This window comes from Salmo trutta, chromosome 13 (genome assembly GCF_901001165.1).
Source record: "Salmo trutta chromosome 13, fSalTru1.1, whole genome shotgun sequence".
Classification (NCBI taxonomy): Eukaryota; Metazoa; Chordata; class Actinopteri; order Salmoniformes; family Salmonidae; genus Salmo; species Salmo trutta.
In genome coordinates, this window is record NC_042969.1 from 34,426,797 (window position 1) to 34,444,484 (window position 17,688).

The 17,688-nt window shown below is 40.5% G+C and overlaps 2 protein-coding genes across 3 annotated transcripts; both read right to left on the reverse strand.

The window, feature by feature from the left end:
* Positions 1-426: 426 nt before the first annotated feature.
* Positions 427-14,812, reverse strand: LOC115205687 (NEDD4 family-interacting protein 1-like). Of its 2 annotated transcripts, XM_029771928.1 has the most exons (8): positions 14,616-14,812; positions 6,350-6,452; positions 5,977-6,116; positions 5,763-5,832; positions 5,346-5,470; positions 2,498-2,564; positions 2,284-2,392; positions 427-1,800 (listed from the first exon to the last, which is right to left on the reverse strand). In XM_029771928.1, exons 1-7 carry the CDS (start codon positions 14,649-14,651, stop codon positions 2,286-2,288), a joined length of 648 nt encoding a protein of 215 aa, XP_029627788.1. In that variant the 5' UTR covers positions 14,652-14,812; the 3' UTR covers positions 427-1,800; positions 2,284-2,285. The 2 variants fall into 2 exon arrangements, with proteins under 2 accessions (XP_029627788.1, XP_029627789.1); XM_029771929.1 differs by lacking the exon at positions 427-1,800 and having other exon boundaries at positions 2,280-2,392.
* Positions 14,813-14,909: 97 nt separating this feature from the next.
* On the reverse strand, positions 14,910-17,341 carry LOC115205686 (glucosamine-6-phosphate isomerase 1). The gene is made up of 6 exons (XM_029771926.1): positions 16,970-17,341; positions 16,676-16,777; positions 16,370-16,552; positions 15,904-16,088; positions 15,466-15,640; positions 14,910-15,245 (listed from the first exon to the last, which is right to left on the reverse strand). Exons 1-6 carry the CDS (start codon positions 17,091-17,093, stop codon positions 15,196-15,198), a joined length of 819 nt encoding a protein of 272 aa, XP_029627786.1. The 5' UTR covers positions 17,094-17,341; the 3' UTR covers positions 14,910-15,195.
* Between the last annotated feature and the right edge of the window lie 347 nt (positions 17,342-17,688).

Consider the following 17,688-nt stretch of genomic DNA (forward strand, 5'->3'; position numbering starts at 1 on the left):
AGATATCTAGAATGTATACCTCTACTGATGTGATATGACTATAGATATCTAGAATGTATACCTCTACTGATGTGATATGACTATAGACATCTAGAATGTATACCTCTACTGATGTGATATGACTATCGCTCGCGGTGGTCCTCTGTAGCTCACTTGGTACAGCACAGAGCTTGCAACGCCAGGATATTTGGTTAGATTCCCGGGACCAGCCGTATGCAAAATGCATGTATGCATTACTGTCATTCGTTTAAGATAAGGGTCTGCTAAATGGCATATTTAAATATCTTATAGAAAGCTGATGGATAAGAAATCACATACTGTACATTCATAAGCCCCTCTGGGGGAATTGTAGCAGTCCAGTCATTGAGTCTTTCAACCACAAGATGTCAATGCTACACAACAACCTGCAACAGAGATGATCAAATCTCGCTTTTAAAAAGTCACATTTATTAGACATGAAGCTTTTTACAATTTAAAACATCTCATAACAATAAAATCCCCAGGATGCAGCTGTACTACTAGTTCACACAGATATCAGAGATGTGTGTGAACTAGGACTGGGTTAGGATCTTAGCTGTACCATTTCACATAAGGGCTAAGCAAGAAATCTAAACAACTGGTTTAAAGCAGACTGGACGGCATACGAGGGTGTGGGGGGGGGGGGGTCGTTAAGAGCAGGTTTGAAAGAATTTAGTTAACAATATGCCAACAATTGCCTAAATGAGAAAGATCAACGAGTATAATTTCTTGTCTTACTAAATCTAATTATTATGGTCATAGACCACTTATAAATTGCCATATCACCCTTATGAACACGCTATACTCACTCAATAACTACAGGTACTACCATTTGGTCATGTATAGTTGTTTGTGTGGATGATATGTCCAGTTACCATTGGAAGAAACTCCCTGGGGTTTTAGTGCTATGTTTCTAAAAGTGCAGCTGCTTAAATTCTCTGATAGCATCATAGTTAGTTTCCATACCGAAAGTGTTAATTCTCTAAACTTAAACAATAAAACTGCATGACTTGTACAACATTTTTAACCTTCAGATCTGCACGTACGATACTTTACGTTTGAGGTATGTGCACATATAAAAAGGTAGGATTCTGTCTTATAGGAATAATTCATGTTGACTCAAAATTTAGCAAAGAACTCTGCTCTCTATTGGCTAGAAATAAGGGTAACCCTTCATATTGAGCCAACAGGTATTGTGCATTATTACTTGTTATAAGCATGTATAAAACATGTTTTATTAAACTCAAATTGTAATGCCATATGTGACAAAAAAAATCCATCCTCAACTGGTTGATCTCATGATTACTATGAACTAATAACAAAACATATAGGTGCTTTATGACAAGTTATTGTGCATTATAACGGCGGGCTTTGAATAAAGTGTTACTGAAATGAGACTGATCCCTATTGGCTTGAGGGGCAGATGCATGCTAGTACACTACCATCAAATGATGTAAGGCATTACCCATACATTACAGACTGAAAAATATAAAATAGCACTTAACATTCGCCACTAATGAATACATAGTTAAAATGACTACCATAATCCATTTATGAAGTTTTCAAATAGAATAATAAAACAAACGTATTTAATTCCTGAATGTTACAAGAGTTGTCTTCATCAAGATTTTGTTTTTGGTTTTTTTTCCATCCTGCCGCGTCGTGATGGGTATTTTGAGTAGTTTGGTTTTAGACTTCTGCAGTTGTTGCTTTTTGTCGGTATGTTTCTTTTCAAACATCCAGGATTCTTTATCCAGATCCTGGGATGTTGTGTTTATTCAGCTGTGTGAAAAGTAAAACAGGAGGTACGTTAACGGAGGAGATCAGTATCTCTGTAGGAGGAAGGTTGGTTTACTATGGACCATGTTTGTTTATGGTATATTTTCATGTAAATCAAATCAACATTTATTTGTCACATGCGCCGAATACAACAAGTGTAGACCTTACCGTGAAATGCTTACTTACAAGCCCTTAACCAACAATGCAGTTCAAGAAAGAGTTAAGAAAATATTTACCAAATAAACTAAAGTTAAAAAAATATTTAAAAAGTAGCAATAAAATAACAATAACGAGGCTATATACAGCGGGTACCGGTACCGAGTCGGCAGACTACATTGGAAGGAAACTAGTGAGTGAAGAGAATCAATATGATTTGGTAGATTACCAGTACTAATTATTTTATTTATTAATAAAGGACCAGGCTTATGATTTGATGCGGTCTTATTCTGCTGTAACACAGGAATGCTGTGTGAATTAGAGCCTCACCTTCAGTAGATGAACAGGACTCTCGTTCGAGGAAGTGTGGCGTAAGTAGGGTCGGCCATTTTGCGAACCCGGGAGTAGTTGACGAACCCTCTGACAAACAGCATGAAGCCTGGAGAGTCACAGACAGACAACAGCATCCGTTCCATGATCATCTTTCACACATTTCATACACATTAAATCATTCAAATAGAGCTCAGACTTAAGCTCCACTTACCCAAAGCCAGGAACACCCACCACAACCAGTACTGCCCATCAAAGTAGCCAGGGAAGTAGGTGGAAAACTGAAACGTTCAAAAGACAGTAAAATAACATTAGGAGACCAGTCGTACACACAGTAGCATTCCAAAGGATTTAGTGCAGGAACAAAAGCCTGAATGCCCCGCAGCACAGTGAGAATTATATACATGGGGATACAACCGTCCCAGCTCTGTAGATGCAGCTGTGAAGAGAGAATCATTAAATCATATGTAAGCTGGTTTTTGGGTTGCAGGTTCAGGAATGGCTGAAGAACTGCCACATTTACCTGGAGCTAAATATGCAGATAGCACTACTGGGTGATCTGAAAAGCCATAGTCAATCGATTAATAATAATATTAGCAAAATTATTTATCTTTAATTAATAATCTGTAGAAACTATGAGAATAGAAAGGTTCAGAACTTTTGTGAAACATCATAGTACATTTGAAAATATATGGCAAATAGAACTTGGTCTTCAGAGATAGTTGAGAGGGGTTGAGGGTACAACTAAAAGGATGGAACTAAAAACAAACCAAAATTGTACAGTGCATTCGGAAAGTATTCAGAACCCTTGACTTTTTCCACATTTTGGTACATTTGACTTATTTTAAAATGTATTCAATAGTTTCTCCCCCCCCCCATAAATCTACACACAATACCCCATAATGACAAAGCAAAACCAGTTTATACATTTTTGCAAATTCATCTTTTTTTTTAAATCAGAAACATCACATTTACATAAGTATTCAGTACTTTGTTGAAGCACCTTTGGCAGCGATTACAGCCTTGAGTCTTCTTGGGTATGACGCTACAAGCTTGGCACACCTGTATTTGGAGACTCCAGTCTGAGGTCCTGAGTGCTCTGGAGCAGGTTTTCATCAAAGTTCTCTCTACTTTGCCCCGTTCATCTTTCCCTCAATCCTGACTAGTCTCCCAGTTTCTGCCGCCTAAAAACATCCCCAGAGCATGATTGCCACCACCATGCTTCACCGTAGAGATGGTGCCAGGTTTCCTCCAGACGTGACGCTTGTCATTCTGGTCATAGAGTTCAATCTTGTTTCTCATGGTCAGAGTCCTTTAGGTGCCTTTTGGTAAACTCCAAGTGGCTGTCATGTGCCTTTTACGGAGGAGTGGCTTCAGTTTGGCCACTCTACCATAAAGTCCTGATTGGTGAAGTGCTGCAGAGATGACTGTCCTTCTAGAAGGTTCTCCCATCTCCACAGACAAACTCTGTCAGAGTGACCATCGGGTTCCTGGTCACCTCCCTGACCAAGGCCCTTCTCCCCTGATTGCTCAGTTTGGCCAGGCGGCCAGCTCTAGGAAGAGTCTTGGTGGTTCCAAACTTCTTCCATTTAAGAATGATGGAGGCCACTGTGTTCTAGGGGACCAATGTTGCAGACATTTTTTGGTACCCTTCCCCAGATCTGTGCCTCAACAACATTTTATTTGATCTATTTTAGAATAAGGCTGTAATGTAAAATATGGAAAAAGGGAAGGGATCAGAATACTTTCCAAATGCACTGTATATTGTATGTATAAGCTGGAAGTAGAAGCCTAAGTGTTGTTGTCCATTAGTTTACTCCAATTAGGGGAGGGGTGGTAAGGTTAGGGGAAGGGTGGTAAGGTTAGGGGAAGGGTGGTAAGGTTAGGGGAAGATAATGAAGGCAAATATATATAATACCAGTCAAAAGTTTGGGCACACCTGTTCATTCAAGGGTTTTTCTTAATTTTTTACTATTTTCTACATTGTAGAATAATAGTGAAGACATCAAAACTATGAAATAACACAAATGGAATCATTTAATAACCAAAAAGTGTTAAAAAAATCAAAATATCTTTTACATTCTTCAAAGTATCCACCCTTTGCCTTGATGACAGCTTTGCACACTCTTGGTACTCTTAACCAGCTTCACCTGGAATGCTTTTCCAACAGTCTTGAAGGAGTTCCCATATGCTGAGCACTTGGCTGCTTTTCCTTCACTCTGCAGTCCAACTCATACCAAACCATCTCAATTGGGTTAAGGTCGGGTAATTGTGGAGGACAGGTCATCTGATGCAGCCCTCCATCACTCTCCTTCTTGGTAAAATAGCCCTTACACAGCCTGGAGGTGTGTTGGGTCATTGTCCTGTTGAAAAAGAAATGATAATCCCACTAAGAGCAAAAAAGATGGGATGGAGTATCGCTGCAGAGTGCTGGGTAAGTGTGCCTTGAATTCTAAATAAATCACTGGCAGTGTCACCAGCAAAGCACCCCGACACCATCACACCTCTTCCTCCATGCTTCACGGTGGGAACAACACATGCAGAGAGCATCCGTTCACCTACTCGGTGTCTGACAAAGACACGGCGGTTGAAACCAAAAATCTCAAATTTGGACTCATCAGACCAAAGGACAGATTTCCACCGGTCTAATGTCCATTGCTCGTGTTTCTTGGCCCAAGCAAGTCTCTTCTTATTGTTGGTGTCCTTTAGTAATTTCTCTGCAGCAATTCAACCATGAAGGCCTGATTCACGCAGTCTCCTCTGAACAGTTGATGTTGAGATATGTCTGTTAACTGAACTCTCAATTTCTGAGGCTGGTAACTCTAATGAACTTATCCTCTGCAGCAGAGGTTACTCTGGGTCTTCCATTCCTGTGGCGGTCCAAAAGAGACCCAGTTTAATCTTAGCGCTTGATGGTTTTTGTGACTGCACAAATAAAGTAATGATGGATTGTCGTTTCTCTTTGCGCTGTTTTTGCCATAATATGGACTTGGTATTTTACCAAATAGGGCCATCTTCTGTATACCACCCCTACCTTGTGAGGTTGCGTGTGTTGATCTTACCCTGACTATGAGAACCCATTTGATGAGAGACAGGCCAAACCCAGAGATGGCTCCGTAGCGGCCGGCTGCAGAAGTGGTCAGACAGAAGGACAGGAAGAAACCAATCCAGTTGAACAGGAATGCCACTGGAGAAAAGAGAGGACAATCAATCAATTAACCAATCAATCATAGACCACTAATGAGGAAGTTGCACATCAGTTAACATGCTTGCTGTTCACCACACATAGACCATGATGCTTTGTGGAAGATTATACAACAGCTTTTCTAAAATCACAAACATCCTCCTTATGAACCGGTTGGACAAATCCCTGGCTTGACTTATTTAGTTGATTTGTTTAGTGTAGGCATGAGATACAGACAGGCATTGTCCGCCCATAACAATCCCTACACTGTACAGGAAACAGAGAGAAGACTTACTGAAGAAGGTGAGCATGAAGATGCCATCGTTCCCTATCCGCAGCTGGTCAGCATCGTCAAACTCATCCTCCTGAAGGGAGAAATAGGAAATGTATGTTTCGGTTGTCAGACATCTTCAAATGATGATGGTCCAAACATGTTTGTTGAGGAGGAAGGCTCTCAATGAAAAATAACTCAATGAATGAATATCTCTGTGAAAGGAGGACAGACATACCATGACCCTGCCAGGGACCAGAGGGACGCCGGTCTCAGCTTTGGTCCTCTCTGCTTCATCATAGGAGGGCAGTGTGGTAGCCACGTTGTAGGACGGGGGGTTGGGGAACCTGCCTGCATCCTCCTTGTAGTCAAAGAACGCTGGAACGGAAATGGAAAGGTGCAGAAAACTAAAACATGAGTGACACAGCACATTAGTGATGTCTAGTAGCAAGATGAATGTTGAGAGACCACCCAACACCACAGCTTTGTACCGTAGCCTTTCCTTTTGAGCACTAGAGACACCGAGAACAATATCCTGACTTGCATCTGCAATGGTCCTCCACCCCCATTGTCATATGAGATTAGTTAATATTTTGCCAGAGGACAATTACCTGCGTTGGCAGCGGAGATGCTGCTGTACGGGGGGGGAGCATCCAGGACAGCTGCTTCCTCCTGGGTGGGCTGGGCTGCTGCTGGCTCCTCCTCATTCAACAGCTGAAGGAACGGGCCAGAGCAACACACACACACAAACGGTCAGTGGGATGATGCTGCTGTTGCACTATTCTGTCTGTGACCAATGCTGAGAGAGTAATTTATCTAGCTGCTTCTGTGCTTATACCAAAAAATGAATTAATGTGGTAACTGAAAAGCAAGAACAACCGCATTTAACCATGGCAAGTTGATTGGAAACAAAGCAGAATATAAACAATGTACTTATTCCCTCTGTAAGGCTATCAAACAGGCAAAACGTCAGTGTAGAGACAAAGTGGAGTCGCAATTCAATGGCTCAGACAAGACTTATGTGGCAGCGTCTACAGACAATCACGGACTCCAAAAAGGAAAACCAGCCACGTCACGGACACCAACGTCTTGCTTCCAGACAAACTCAACACCTTCTTTGCCCACTTTGAGGTTAATACAGTGCCACCGACGCGGCCCGCTACCAAGGACTGTGTGCTCTCCTTCTCCGTGGCCGACGTGAGTAAGCCATTTAAATTTGTTAACCCTCGCAAGGCTGCCGGGCCAGACGGCATCCCTAGCCACGTCCTCAGAGCATGCGCAGACCAGCTGGCGGGTGTGTTTGCGGACATATTCAATCTCTCCCTATCCCAGTCTGCTGTACCCACATTCTTCAAGATGGCCACCATTGTTCCTGTACCCAAGAAATCAAAGGTAACTGAATTAAATTACTATCGCCCCGTAGCCCTCACTTCTGTCATCATGAAGTGCTTTGAGAGACTAGTCAAGGATCATATCACCTCCCCCTTACCTGTCACCCTAGACCCACTTAAACTTGCTTACCGCCCCAATAGAGCCACAGACGACACAATCGCGATCGCACTGCCCTAACCCATCTTGCCAAGAGGAATACCTATGTAATGCTGTTAATTGACTACAGCTTAGCATTCAACAACATAGTACCCTCCAAGCTCATCACTGAGCTTGAGGCCCTGGGTCTGAACCACGCCATGTGCAACTGGGTCCTGGGCTTCCTGACGGGCCACCCCTAGGTGGTGAATGTAGGAAACAACAACTCCACTGATCTTCAACACTGGGGCCCCACAAGGATGCGTGCTCAGCCCCCTCCTGTACTCCCTGTTCACACATGACTGTGTGGACACGCACACCTCCAACTCAATCATCAAGTTTGCAGACGCCACAACAGTAGTATGCCTGATTACCAACAATGACGAGACAGCCTTCAGGGAGGAGGTGAGGACCCTGGGAGTGTGGTACCAGGTAAATAACCTCTCACTCAACAAAAGAAAAGGAGATGATCCTGGACTTCAGGAAAGAGCAGAGGGAGCACCCCCTATCCACATCGACGGGACCACAGTGGAGAAGGCGGAAAGATTCAAGTTCCTCAGCACACATCACTGACAAACTAAAATGGTCCACCCACAGTGTGGTGAAGGCGGCGCAACAGCACCTCCTAAAACCCCCACAAACTTGTACAGATGTACAATTGAGAGCATCCTGTCTGGCCGTATCACCGCCTGGTACGGCAACTGCACCGCCCTCAACTGAATGGCTCTCCAGAGGGTGGTGCTGTCTGCCCAACGCATCACTGGGGGAAAACTACCTTCCCTCCAGGAAACCTACAGCCCCCGATGTCACAGGAAGGCCCAAAAGATCAAGGACAACAACCACCCGAGCCACTGCCTGTTCACACCACAATCATCCAGAAGGCGAGGCCGGTACAGGTGCATCAAAGCTGGGACCGAGAGACTGAATCAGCTTCTATCTCAAGGCCTTCAGACTGTTAAATAGCCATCACTAGCACATTAGAGAGGCTGCAGCCTATATACATAGACTTGAAATCACTGGCCACTTTAATAAATGGAACACTAGCCACTTTAATAATGTTTACATATTTTGCATTACTCATCTCATATGTACAGTTGAAGTTGGAAGTTTACATACACAGGCTGGAGTCATTAAAACTCATTTTTCAACCACTCCACAAATTTCTTGTCAACAAACTATAGTTTTGGCAAGTCGGTTAGGACATCTACTTTGTGCAAGACAAGTAATTTTTCCAACAATTGTTTCAGACAGATTACTTCACTTATAATTCACTGTATCACAATTCCAGTGGGTCAGAAGTTTACATACACTAAGTTGACTGTGCCTTTAAACAGCTTGGAAAATTCCCAGAAATTATGTCATGGCTTTCGAAGCTTCCAATAGGCTAATTGAGTCAATTGGAGGTGTACCTGTGGATGTATTACAAGGCCTACCTTCAAACTCAGTGCCTCTTTGCTTGACATCATGGGAAAATAAAAAGAAATCAGCGAAGACCACAGAAGAAAATTCTGGTTCATCCTTGGGAGCAATTTCGAAATGCCTGAAGGAACCACGTTCATCTGTACAAACAATAGTACGCAAGTATAAACACCATGGGACCATGTGGCCGTCATACCGCTCCGGAAGGAGACGCGTTCTGTCTCCTAGAGATTAGAGGTCGACCGATTAATCGGAATGGCTGATTAATTAGGGCCGATTTCAAGTTTTCATAACAATCGGTAATCGGTATTTTTGGCCACCGATTTGCCGATTTTTTTGTATAAATTTTTTGTATTTTTTTTTTTTAAACCTTTATTTAACTAGGCAAGTCAGTTCAAGAACACGTTCTTATTTTCAATAACGGCCTAGGAACTGCCTTGTTCAGGGGCAGAACGACAGATTTTTACCTTGTCAGCTTGGGGATGCAACCTTACGTTAACTAGCCCAACGCTCTAACCACCTGCTTTACGTTGCCAAGGTAAGTTGCTAGCTAGCATTAAACTTATCTTATAAAAAAACAATCAATCATAAACACTAGTTAACTACACATGGTTGATGATATTACTAGTTTATCTAGCCTGTCCTGCTTTGCATATAATCGATGTGGTGCGCATTCGCGAAAAAGGACTGTCTTTGCTCCGACGTGTACCTAACCATAAACATCAATGTCTTTCTTAAAATCAATACACAAGTATATATTTTTAAACCTGCATATTTAGTTAATATTGCCTGCTAACATGAATTTCTTTTAACTAGGGAAAATGTGTCACTTCTCTTGCAAACAGAGTCAGGGTATATGCAGCAGTTTGGGCCGCCTGGCTTATTGCGAACTGTGAAGACTATTTCTTCCCAACAAAGACAGCCGACTTCGCCAAACGGGGATGATTTAACAAAAGCGCATTTGCGAAAAAAAGCACAATCGTTGCACGACTGTACCTAACCATAAACATCAATGCCTTTCTTAAAATCAATACACAGAAGTATATATTTTTAAACCTGCATATTTAGCTAAAAGAAATCCAGGTTAGCAGGCAATATTAACCAGGTGAAATTGTGTCAGTTCTCTTGCGTTCGTTGCACGCAGAATCAGGGTATACAAAATCTGGCTCGTTGCGAACTAATTTGCCAGAATTTTACGGAACTATGAAATAACATTGTAGGTTGTGCGATGTAACAGGAATATTTAGACTTATGGATGCCACCCGTTAGATAAAATACAGAACGGTTCCGTATGTCACTGAAAGAATAATGTTTTCGAGATGATAGATCATTAATATGGTCAAATCCGGAAACTAAGGTTTATTATATTATAGTTAAGTCTATGATTTGATGTTTGATAGAGCAGTCTGACTGAGCGGTGGTAGGCAGCAGCAGGCTCGTAATAGTCAAAGGTATATGGTTTAGAGAGAAATAGTCGACGCGTCATAATTCCTGTAATAACTTGCGGATGAACTTGAAAGGGGTTCCTTCGTTATTTTACCGTTCGTGTCTTCCATAGAGAATGTCTTGATCTACTTCAAATAAGGTCTGTGTTTTGTGCTTAAACCGCCTCGGCGTTTTGATACCCGTGTAAATCTCACTAGGTAACGTTTCTCAACATATTTTCATAAATCCACTCTACAAAAAAATGTATCTTCGCTTATATTGATCAGAGTTATATCCTATGGATATCTACACAGTTATAATATTGGCAAGGTGGTGTAAGCCTAAACCAAACACAGACCTTATTTTAAGTTAATCTAAAAATATCCTATGGAATAAATGAAGGAACCGCTTTTCAGATTTTGCTAGAAGGTGTCATGGGAATTATGACTCGCACTTTGGTAGTCAATTCTTACCATGCCCATTATTAAAATAGGATTTCCTGCATATAGAAATTACAGTTTTTGTTTTCAGCATTCATCACAGGTAACTTAAACTCTATTTTTATTATTCAAACAGTTGAGAGTATTTGTCTCCTAAGCACTCTTCAGTATCGTTGTCACTTCAGAGCTGTGTGTGTGTGTGTGTGTGTGTGTGTGTGTATGTATATATATATATATATATATATATATATATATATATATATATATATATATATATATATATACACACACACACACACACACACACACACACACACACACAAACACACATATATATAAAAAAATCATAATAATAAATTGGCCGATTAATCGGTATCGGCTTTTTTGGCCCTCCAATAATTGGTATCGGTGTTGAAAAATCATAATCGGTCGACCTCTACTAGAGATGAACGTACTTTGGTGCGAAAAGTGCAAATCAATCCCATTACAGCAGCAAAGGACCTTGTGAAGATGCTGGAGGAAACAGGTACAAAAGTATCTATATCCACAGTAAAACGAGTCCTATAATTGACATAACCTGAAAGGTCGCTCAGCAAGGAAGAAGCCACTGCTCCAAAACTGCCATAAAAAAGCCAGACTACGGATTGCAACTGCACATGGGGACAAAGATGGTACTTTTTGGAGAAATGTCCTCTGGTCTGATGAAACAAAAACATAACTGTTTGGCCATAATGACCATCGTTATGTTTGGAGGAAAAAGGGGGAGGCTTGCAAGCCGAAGAACACCATCCCAACCATGAAGCACGGGGGTGGCAGCATCATGTTGTGGGGTGCTTTGCTGCAAGAGGGACTGGTGCACAAAATAGATGGCATCATGAGGCAGGAAAATGATGTGGATATATTGAAGCAACATCTCCAGACATCAGTCAGGAAGTTAAAGCTTGGTCGCAAATGGGTCTTCCAAATGGACAATGACCCCAAGCATACCTCCAAAGTTGTGGCAAAATGGCTTAAGGACAACAAAGTAAGGGTATTGGAGTGGCCATTACAAAGCCCTGACCTCAATCCTATAGAAAATGTGTGGGCAGAACTGAAAAGGCGTGTGCGTGCAAGGAAGCCTACAAACCTGACTCTGTTACACCAGCTCTGTCAGGAGGAATGGGCCAAAATTCACCCAACTTATTGTGGGAAGCTTGTGGAAGGCTACCCGAAACATTTGACCCAAGTTAAACAATTTAAAAGGCAATGCTACCAAATACTAATTGAGTGAATGTAAACTTCTGACCCACTGGGAATGTGATGAAAAAAATAAAAGCTGAAATAAATCACTCTACTATTATTCTGACAATTCACATTCTTAAAATAAAGTGGTGATCCTAACTGACCTAAGACAGGTAATTTTTACTAGGATTAAATGTCAGTTTTGTGAAAAACTGAGTTTAAATGTATTTGGCTAAGGTGTATGTAAACTTCCGACTTAAACTGTATATACTGTATCTTAGTCTATGCTGCTCTGACATTGCTCGTCCATATATTTATATATTCCATTCCTTAGATGTGTGTGTATTAGGTATATGTTGTGAAATTGTTAGATATTACTGCACAAGAAACACAAGCATTTTGCTACACCCGCAATAACATCTGCTAAACACGTGCATGTGACCAATACATTTTGATTTGATGTAATCATTAATCTATTTCCTAGTGAGACAAATTGACTGGCAACACCCCATCAGTGACATGACAGGAACCTTTGATACCCGAGTATCCTACGAAGCAAGATCAATGAGTTAGCCAGCTAACTTTGATAAACAACCAGAAATATCAATGAGTTAGCCAGCTAACTTTGATAAACAACCAGAAATAACTACAGAGTTATCTGGTTCATTAGGAAAACTAAATATAGATAGAGTGCCTTCAGAAAGTATTCAAAGCCATTGACTTTTTCCACATTTTGTTGTGTTACAGACTGAATTTAAAATGGATGATTAAATTGAGATTTTCTGTCACTGGCCTACCCCTTAATGTCAACCCCTTAATGTCAAAGTGTAATTTTGTTTTTCCAAATTATTTCAAAAGGAAAAGCTTTAATGTCTTCAGTCAATAAGTATTCAAACTCTTTGTTATAGCAAGCCTAAATAAGTTTAGGAGTAAACATTTGCTTAACAAGTAGATAATAAGTTGCATGTCCTCACTGTGTGCAATAATGGTGTTTAACATGATTTGTGAATAACTACCTCTATCTCTGTAGCCCACACATACAGATAATTGTAAGGTCCCTCAGTCGAGCATTGAATTTCACAGATTTAACCACAAAGACCAGGGAGATTTTACAATGCCTCACAAATGGCACCCATTGGTAGAAGGGTAAACAATACATTTAAAAAAAGATGCAGATATTGAATATCCCTTTGAGCATGGTGAAGTAATTAATTACACTTTGGATGGTGTATCAATACACCCAGTCACTACAAAGATACAGGCGTCCCTCCGAACTCAGTTACCGGAGAGGAAGGCTCATGGTTACAGAGTTTAATGGCTTTGATAGGACAAAACTGGGTTTTGATCAACATTGTTCTTACTCAACAATACTAACTTAAATGACAGAGCAAAAAGAAGGAAGCCTGTACAGGAAGAAAAAAAAATATTCCAAAACATGCATCCTGTTTGCAATAAGGCACAAAACGTAGGCAAAAATGGCAAAAAGGAAAATGGCCAACAAATTAACTTTATGTCCTGAATACAAAGCGTTATGTTTGGGGCAAATCCAACAACACATTACTGAGTACCACTTTTCATATTTTCAAGTATGGTGGTGGCTGTAACATGTTATGGGTAGCCTTGTCATCGGCAAGGACTAGGGAGTTAATGCTAAAAATAAACAGAATAGAGCTAAGGACAGACAAAATCCTACAGGAAAATCTGGTTCAATCTGCTTTCCCGACAGACACTGGGAGACAAATTCACCTTTCAGCAAGACAATAACCTAAAACACAAGGCCAAATATACACTGGAGTTGCTTAACATGATGACATTGAATGTTCCCCAGTGGCCTAGTTACAGTTGACTTAAATATTCTTGAAAATCTATGGCAAGACTTGAAAATGGCCGCCAAGAAATGATCTATGACCAACTTGTTAGAGCTTGAATATTTTTTTTAATACTAGTGTGCAAATATTGTACAATCCAGGTGTGCAAAACTCTTATAGATTTACCCAGAAAGACTAACACCACTAACTAATCACTGCCAAAGGTAATTCTAACATGTATTGACTCAGTAGGTTTAATATTTATCTAATCAAGGCGTTTTATTTTTTATAAAATGTTAGAATTTTTCTTCCACTTTGACAGAGTATTTTGTGTAGATTACTGACCAACATTGGCTGTTAAATCATTTTTAATCCCACTTTTTTTGTTACAATGTGGAAAAAAAGGGAATAAATACTTAAGACACTTGGATGCGTTTTCGGTTGTTCAATCAATTTGACCATGACCATTTCAAGTTCGTCTAGGAAAAAAAAGTTTTTTCATTATATTTAGGCGAGTAAACTGGCTAATTTATCATGTTTTGTGTTATACCTCTCTGGTTTTAGTCTCAGATTGACTGTCTACAACTAGCAATTAATGTAGGCCTACCTACTAGCTAGCGATAGTAGTGGGTTCTGTGCAATCTTGATTCATAGTGATATTGAAATGTTTGTGGTAGCTAACTAGCTAGCTAACTAGTTAATCTAAATACTGGTAGGTACTTCGTTTATGTTCACAACAACATATTCCACGGATTAGCCTTGCAATGGCCAATGAGTGTTGGACATTTAACAAATGGGCCTGTGGCCCGTCCTTTTAAATGTAGCTAGTTAGCTACACTTAACCACCATAAACGAAGTAGCAAGCTAACTTGTTACCCAAACTGTCAAGCTACATTTTCAAGACATAATGAGCTATAACGTTTGCTAAACTGGACCGAAGTCATAACAGTCGCCGTTTCGTTTTCCATTCCTGGCTAGCTAACGTTAGCCGTTAGCTAATTTTATTGGGTTGTCATAAAAATAAAAAATAAACGTACCTCCTGATATCTAACGTTGCTGATTTGCTCGGCCATCCTGGATGGAAGTTGAGTGTTTGAAAATGATCACTTGTTTGTCAAACTGTGAGCCGTATATAATATTGATACTGTACGCTAACACTCGAAACTAGCACAGCTCCGCCATCTCCTCTTCCTCACAAGTCGGGTGTGTTGTTCCTCCCTTTGCACTGTCATGTGACCCAGCGGAACTGTCAGGATAATCGTAGACAGCAACAATCTCACGACTTGCCGAATCATCAAAGCACAATGAAACGAATATGTAACAAATACAGATTCATTCTCAAAGTTATTTTATTCAAATAACTGTCATTGAAATACATTCAAAGTCAAGTTTGTATAAAATTTAACAATGTAGCTAAGAAACCTGAATTGTCAGTGATGTCACATCACACTGGCTTATGTTCTATCTAAGATAAATATGTATTACATAGTAGGTTTACTATTATGTTACATAAACCACAGTACAACACACACCCTTGGCGGATGTCATATCCAGGAGAGTACACATCAGTTCTCTTGGTTATTGCAGGTTTCCAGATGTTTTTGTAACTCCCTCATCTTATTTCGGAGGCAGTGGATTCACCAACTTGTTGTGCACATGCATCATCCCTGTAGGAGAAATAACAATAGGTTAAGTGAGTCAGATTTCCACTTTATTCACAATTATGTTTTAATTTAAGAAAATGATTTATCCCTCCCAGGCCAATAATAAAACAAAACACAATGAATTTGGAAACTGATGAAGCACTAGTTCATAAGCCATGCAAGCAGCACAAGAAGGAAATAAACTGTGAGGACCAAGTCCTTTAGTAAGTAAGTAGACCCTCACCTCGGAAGTACTTGACAGTTTTAACCCTCAGTTCCAGGGTAGCATCCTCGTCACACACAAACACAGTCTGAGGGTGCTGCTGAAAGGATGACACTGTCCACATGTGGTTCACCCCTTCCTCTATGGCCTTGTACAGGGCAAACGCTTTGTGTGCTCCTGTGATGAGAATCATGACCTGGAGACATTAAGGAGATAATGTGTTATTATCATCCTATAAACTGTTATTAGATGGTTATAGACTGTCATTACATTGCTATAGACTGGTATTACATTGTTACAATAAAGTAGCAGTAAGAGGATTTGGGTTACAGCCTCATTATATAATCATTTAATAAGTATAGGAGTAGTAATGGGACCAGTTGTCCATGCAAAATAAGTTACAAGAGAAGACAGACCAGAAACAGAAGGCAGAGACAGACATCTTGAAATCATCTCTACCTCTCTGGCGTCCATGACAGTGGCCACTCCCACAGTCAGAGCCATGGTGGGTACTTTAGACAGATCTCCGTCAAAGAAGCGTGCGTTGGCCAGGATGGTGTCCTGAGCCAGGGTCTTCACTCTGGTCCTGGACAATAGACTGGAGCCTGGCTCGTTGAAGGCAATGTGGCCATCCGGTCCAATACCTGACAGACAGGGTGGGTTACATTTGTTGGATTTTGGTATTTATTTTTCTGTGTTGTTTCCTGAACTGGTTTGTGCTTGTGGTGTTTCTTAGCTTCTTCAACTATGTCTTTGAAAAAGAATGTGCCACACAATACAAAAACATATTTTATGATGCAATAATGAGATATCTGTTAGAACAAGACTATAAACGTATAATTTAAATCTAGCATGGGTGTGTCTGCCTGCTTGATTGAGCAGTTGCTATTGTGTCATTTGACATCATTACTGTTATCCTACCTACCTCCAACAAAGAGGTCAATTCCTCCAGCTGCTTTGATCTTCTCCTCAAAGGAATCACACTCCTCTACAAGGTTGGCGGCATTGCCATCCAGAATATGGGTGTTCTCCGATTTGATGTCAATGTGCTTGAAGAGATTATTCCACATGAAGGAATGGTAGCTCTCTGGGTGATTCCTAGGAATACCTGCATGATTTAAAAAAACAGGGATCACAGTTTTGTATGGCTTCTCATGCTGTGAGAATGTTGATACTGTATGGTGTAGAAATAGAAGGTGAAATAGAGAAGTATTGTAAAGGTGGAGCGTACCCACATACTCATCCATGTTGAACGTTTTGACATACTTGAAAGAGATCTCTCCTTTCTTATAAAACTCAATCAGCTTTTTATAGCATCCCAGAGGAGTACCTCCTGGGGTGTACAATGGGGAATAATTATGGTTAATATGAATTGCTTTTTCAACAAAATATCTGTAGTTTTACAGGTCAAATAAATCAATGTTGATGTCTTTATACAGACACATTTGACATAATTATTATGAGTGCAACATTAATTGTACAAATGAAAGGAGGGCGTGCACTGTAGAATCAACAACTTGCTTACCTGTGGGGAGTCCTAAAATGAAGAATCTGTCTGGTCCAGGGTTGAAGTTAATGATTTTATTCCTGATGTACTTGGCAGCCCACTCACCAACTTGGTCATAATCATTCAGGATGATCAGCTTCATGGTCCTGAGTTAAATGCAAACGTGGATGGTGAATACAGTTGTTATTGTACAAAAAGGAACAGCTCTTGAAGCAATTTTTGTTCTCCACCTAAAGCAGACTTTAGACTCATAAAATGTGAGCACTTGCAGCCGGAAGATGTACTAAAGTTTCCCTACGTGAATTGAAGGGGGAAGTAGACCAAATCAAACTATACTACGCATTGTCAACGCTTTGAATGTAATGCAAATGTTGAAACAACTTTACTTGAAAACGTTATCGTGCATATCCAAAAGAGGCCGATGGTAACGTTCGTTTAAAAAAAAAAAAGTATTTAACTAGGCAAGGCAGTTATGAACAAATTCTTAATTACAATGACGGCCTATCCCGGCCAAACCCTAACGACGCTGGGACAATTGTGCACCGCCCTATGGGACTCCCAATCACGGCCGGTTGTGAAACAGCCTGGAATCGAATCAGGGTCTGTAGTGACAGTTTGTACTACCATCTTATTTTGTGCCGACAGTAAATGAAAAACAAAGGCATTAACCAATTTACCGCATGCAGGCACGAACCGGAGCTGGGCAAGTTCTAGCGAGCGCATTGTTTTCAGATTGG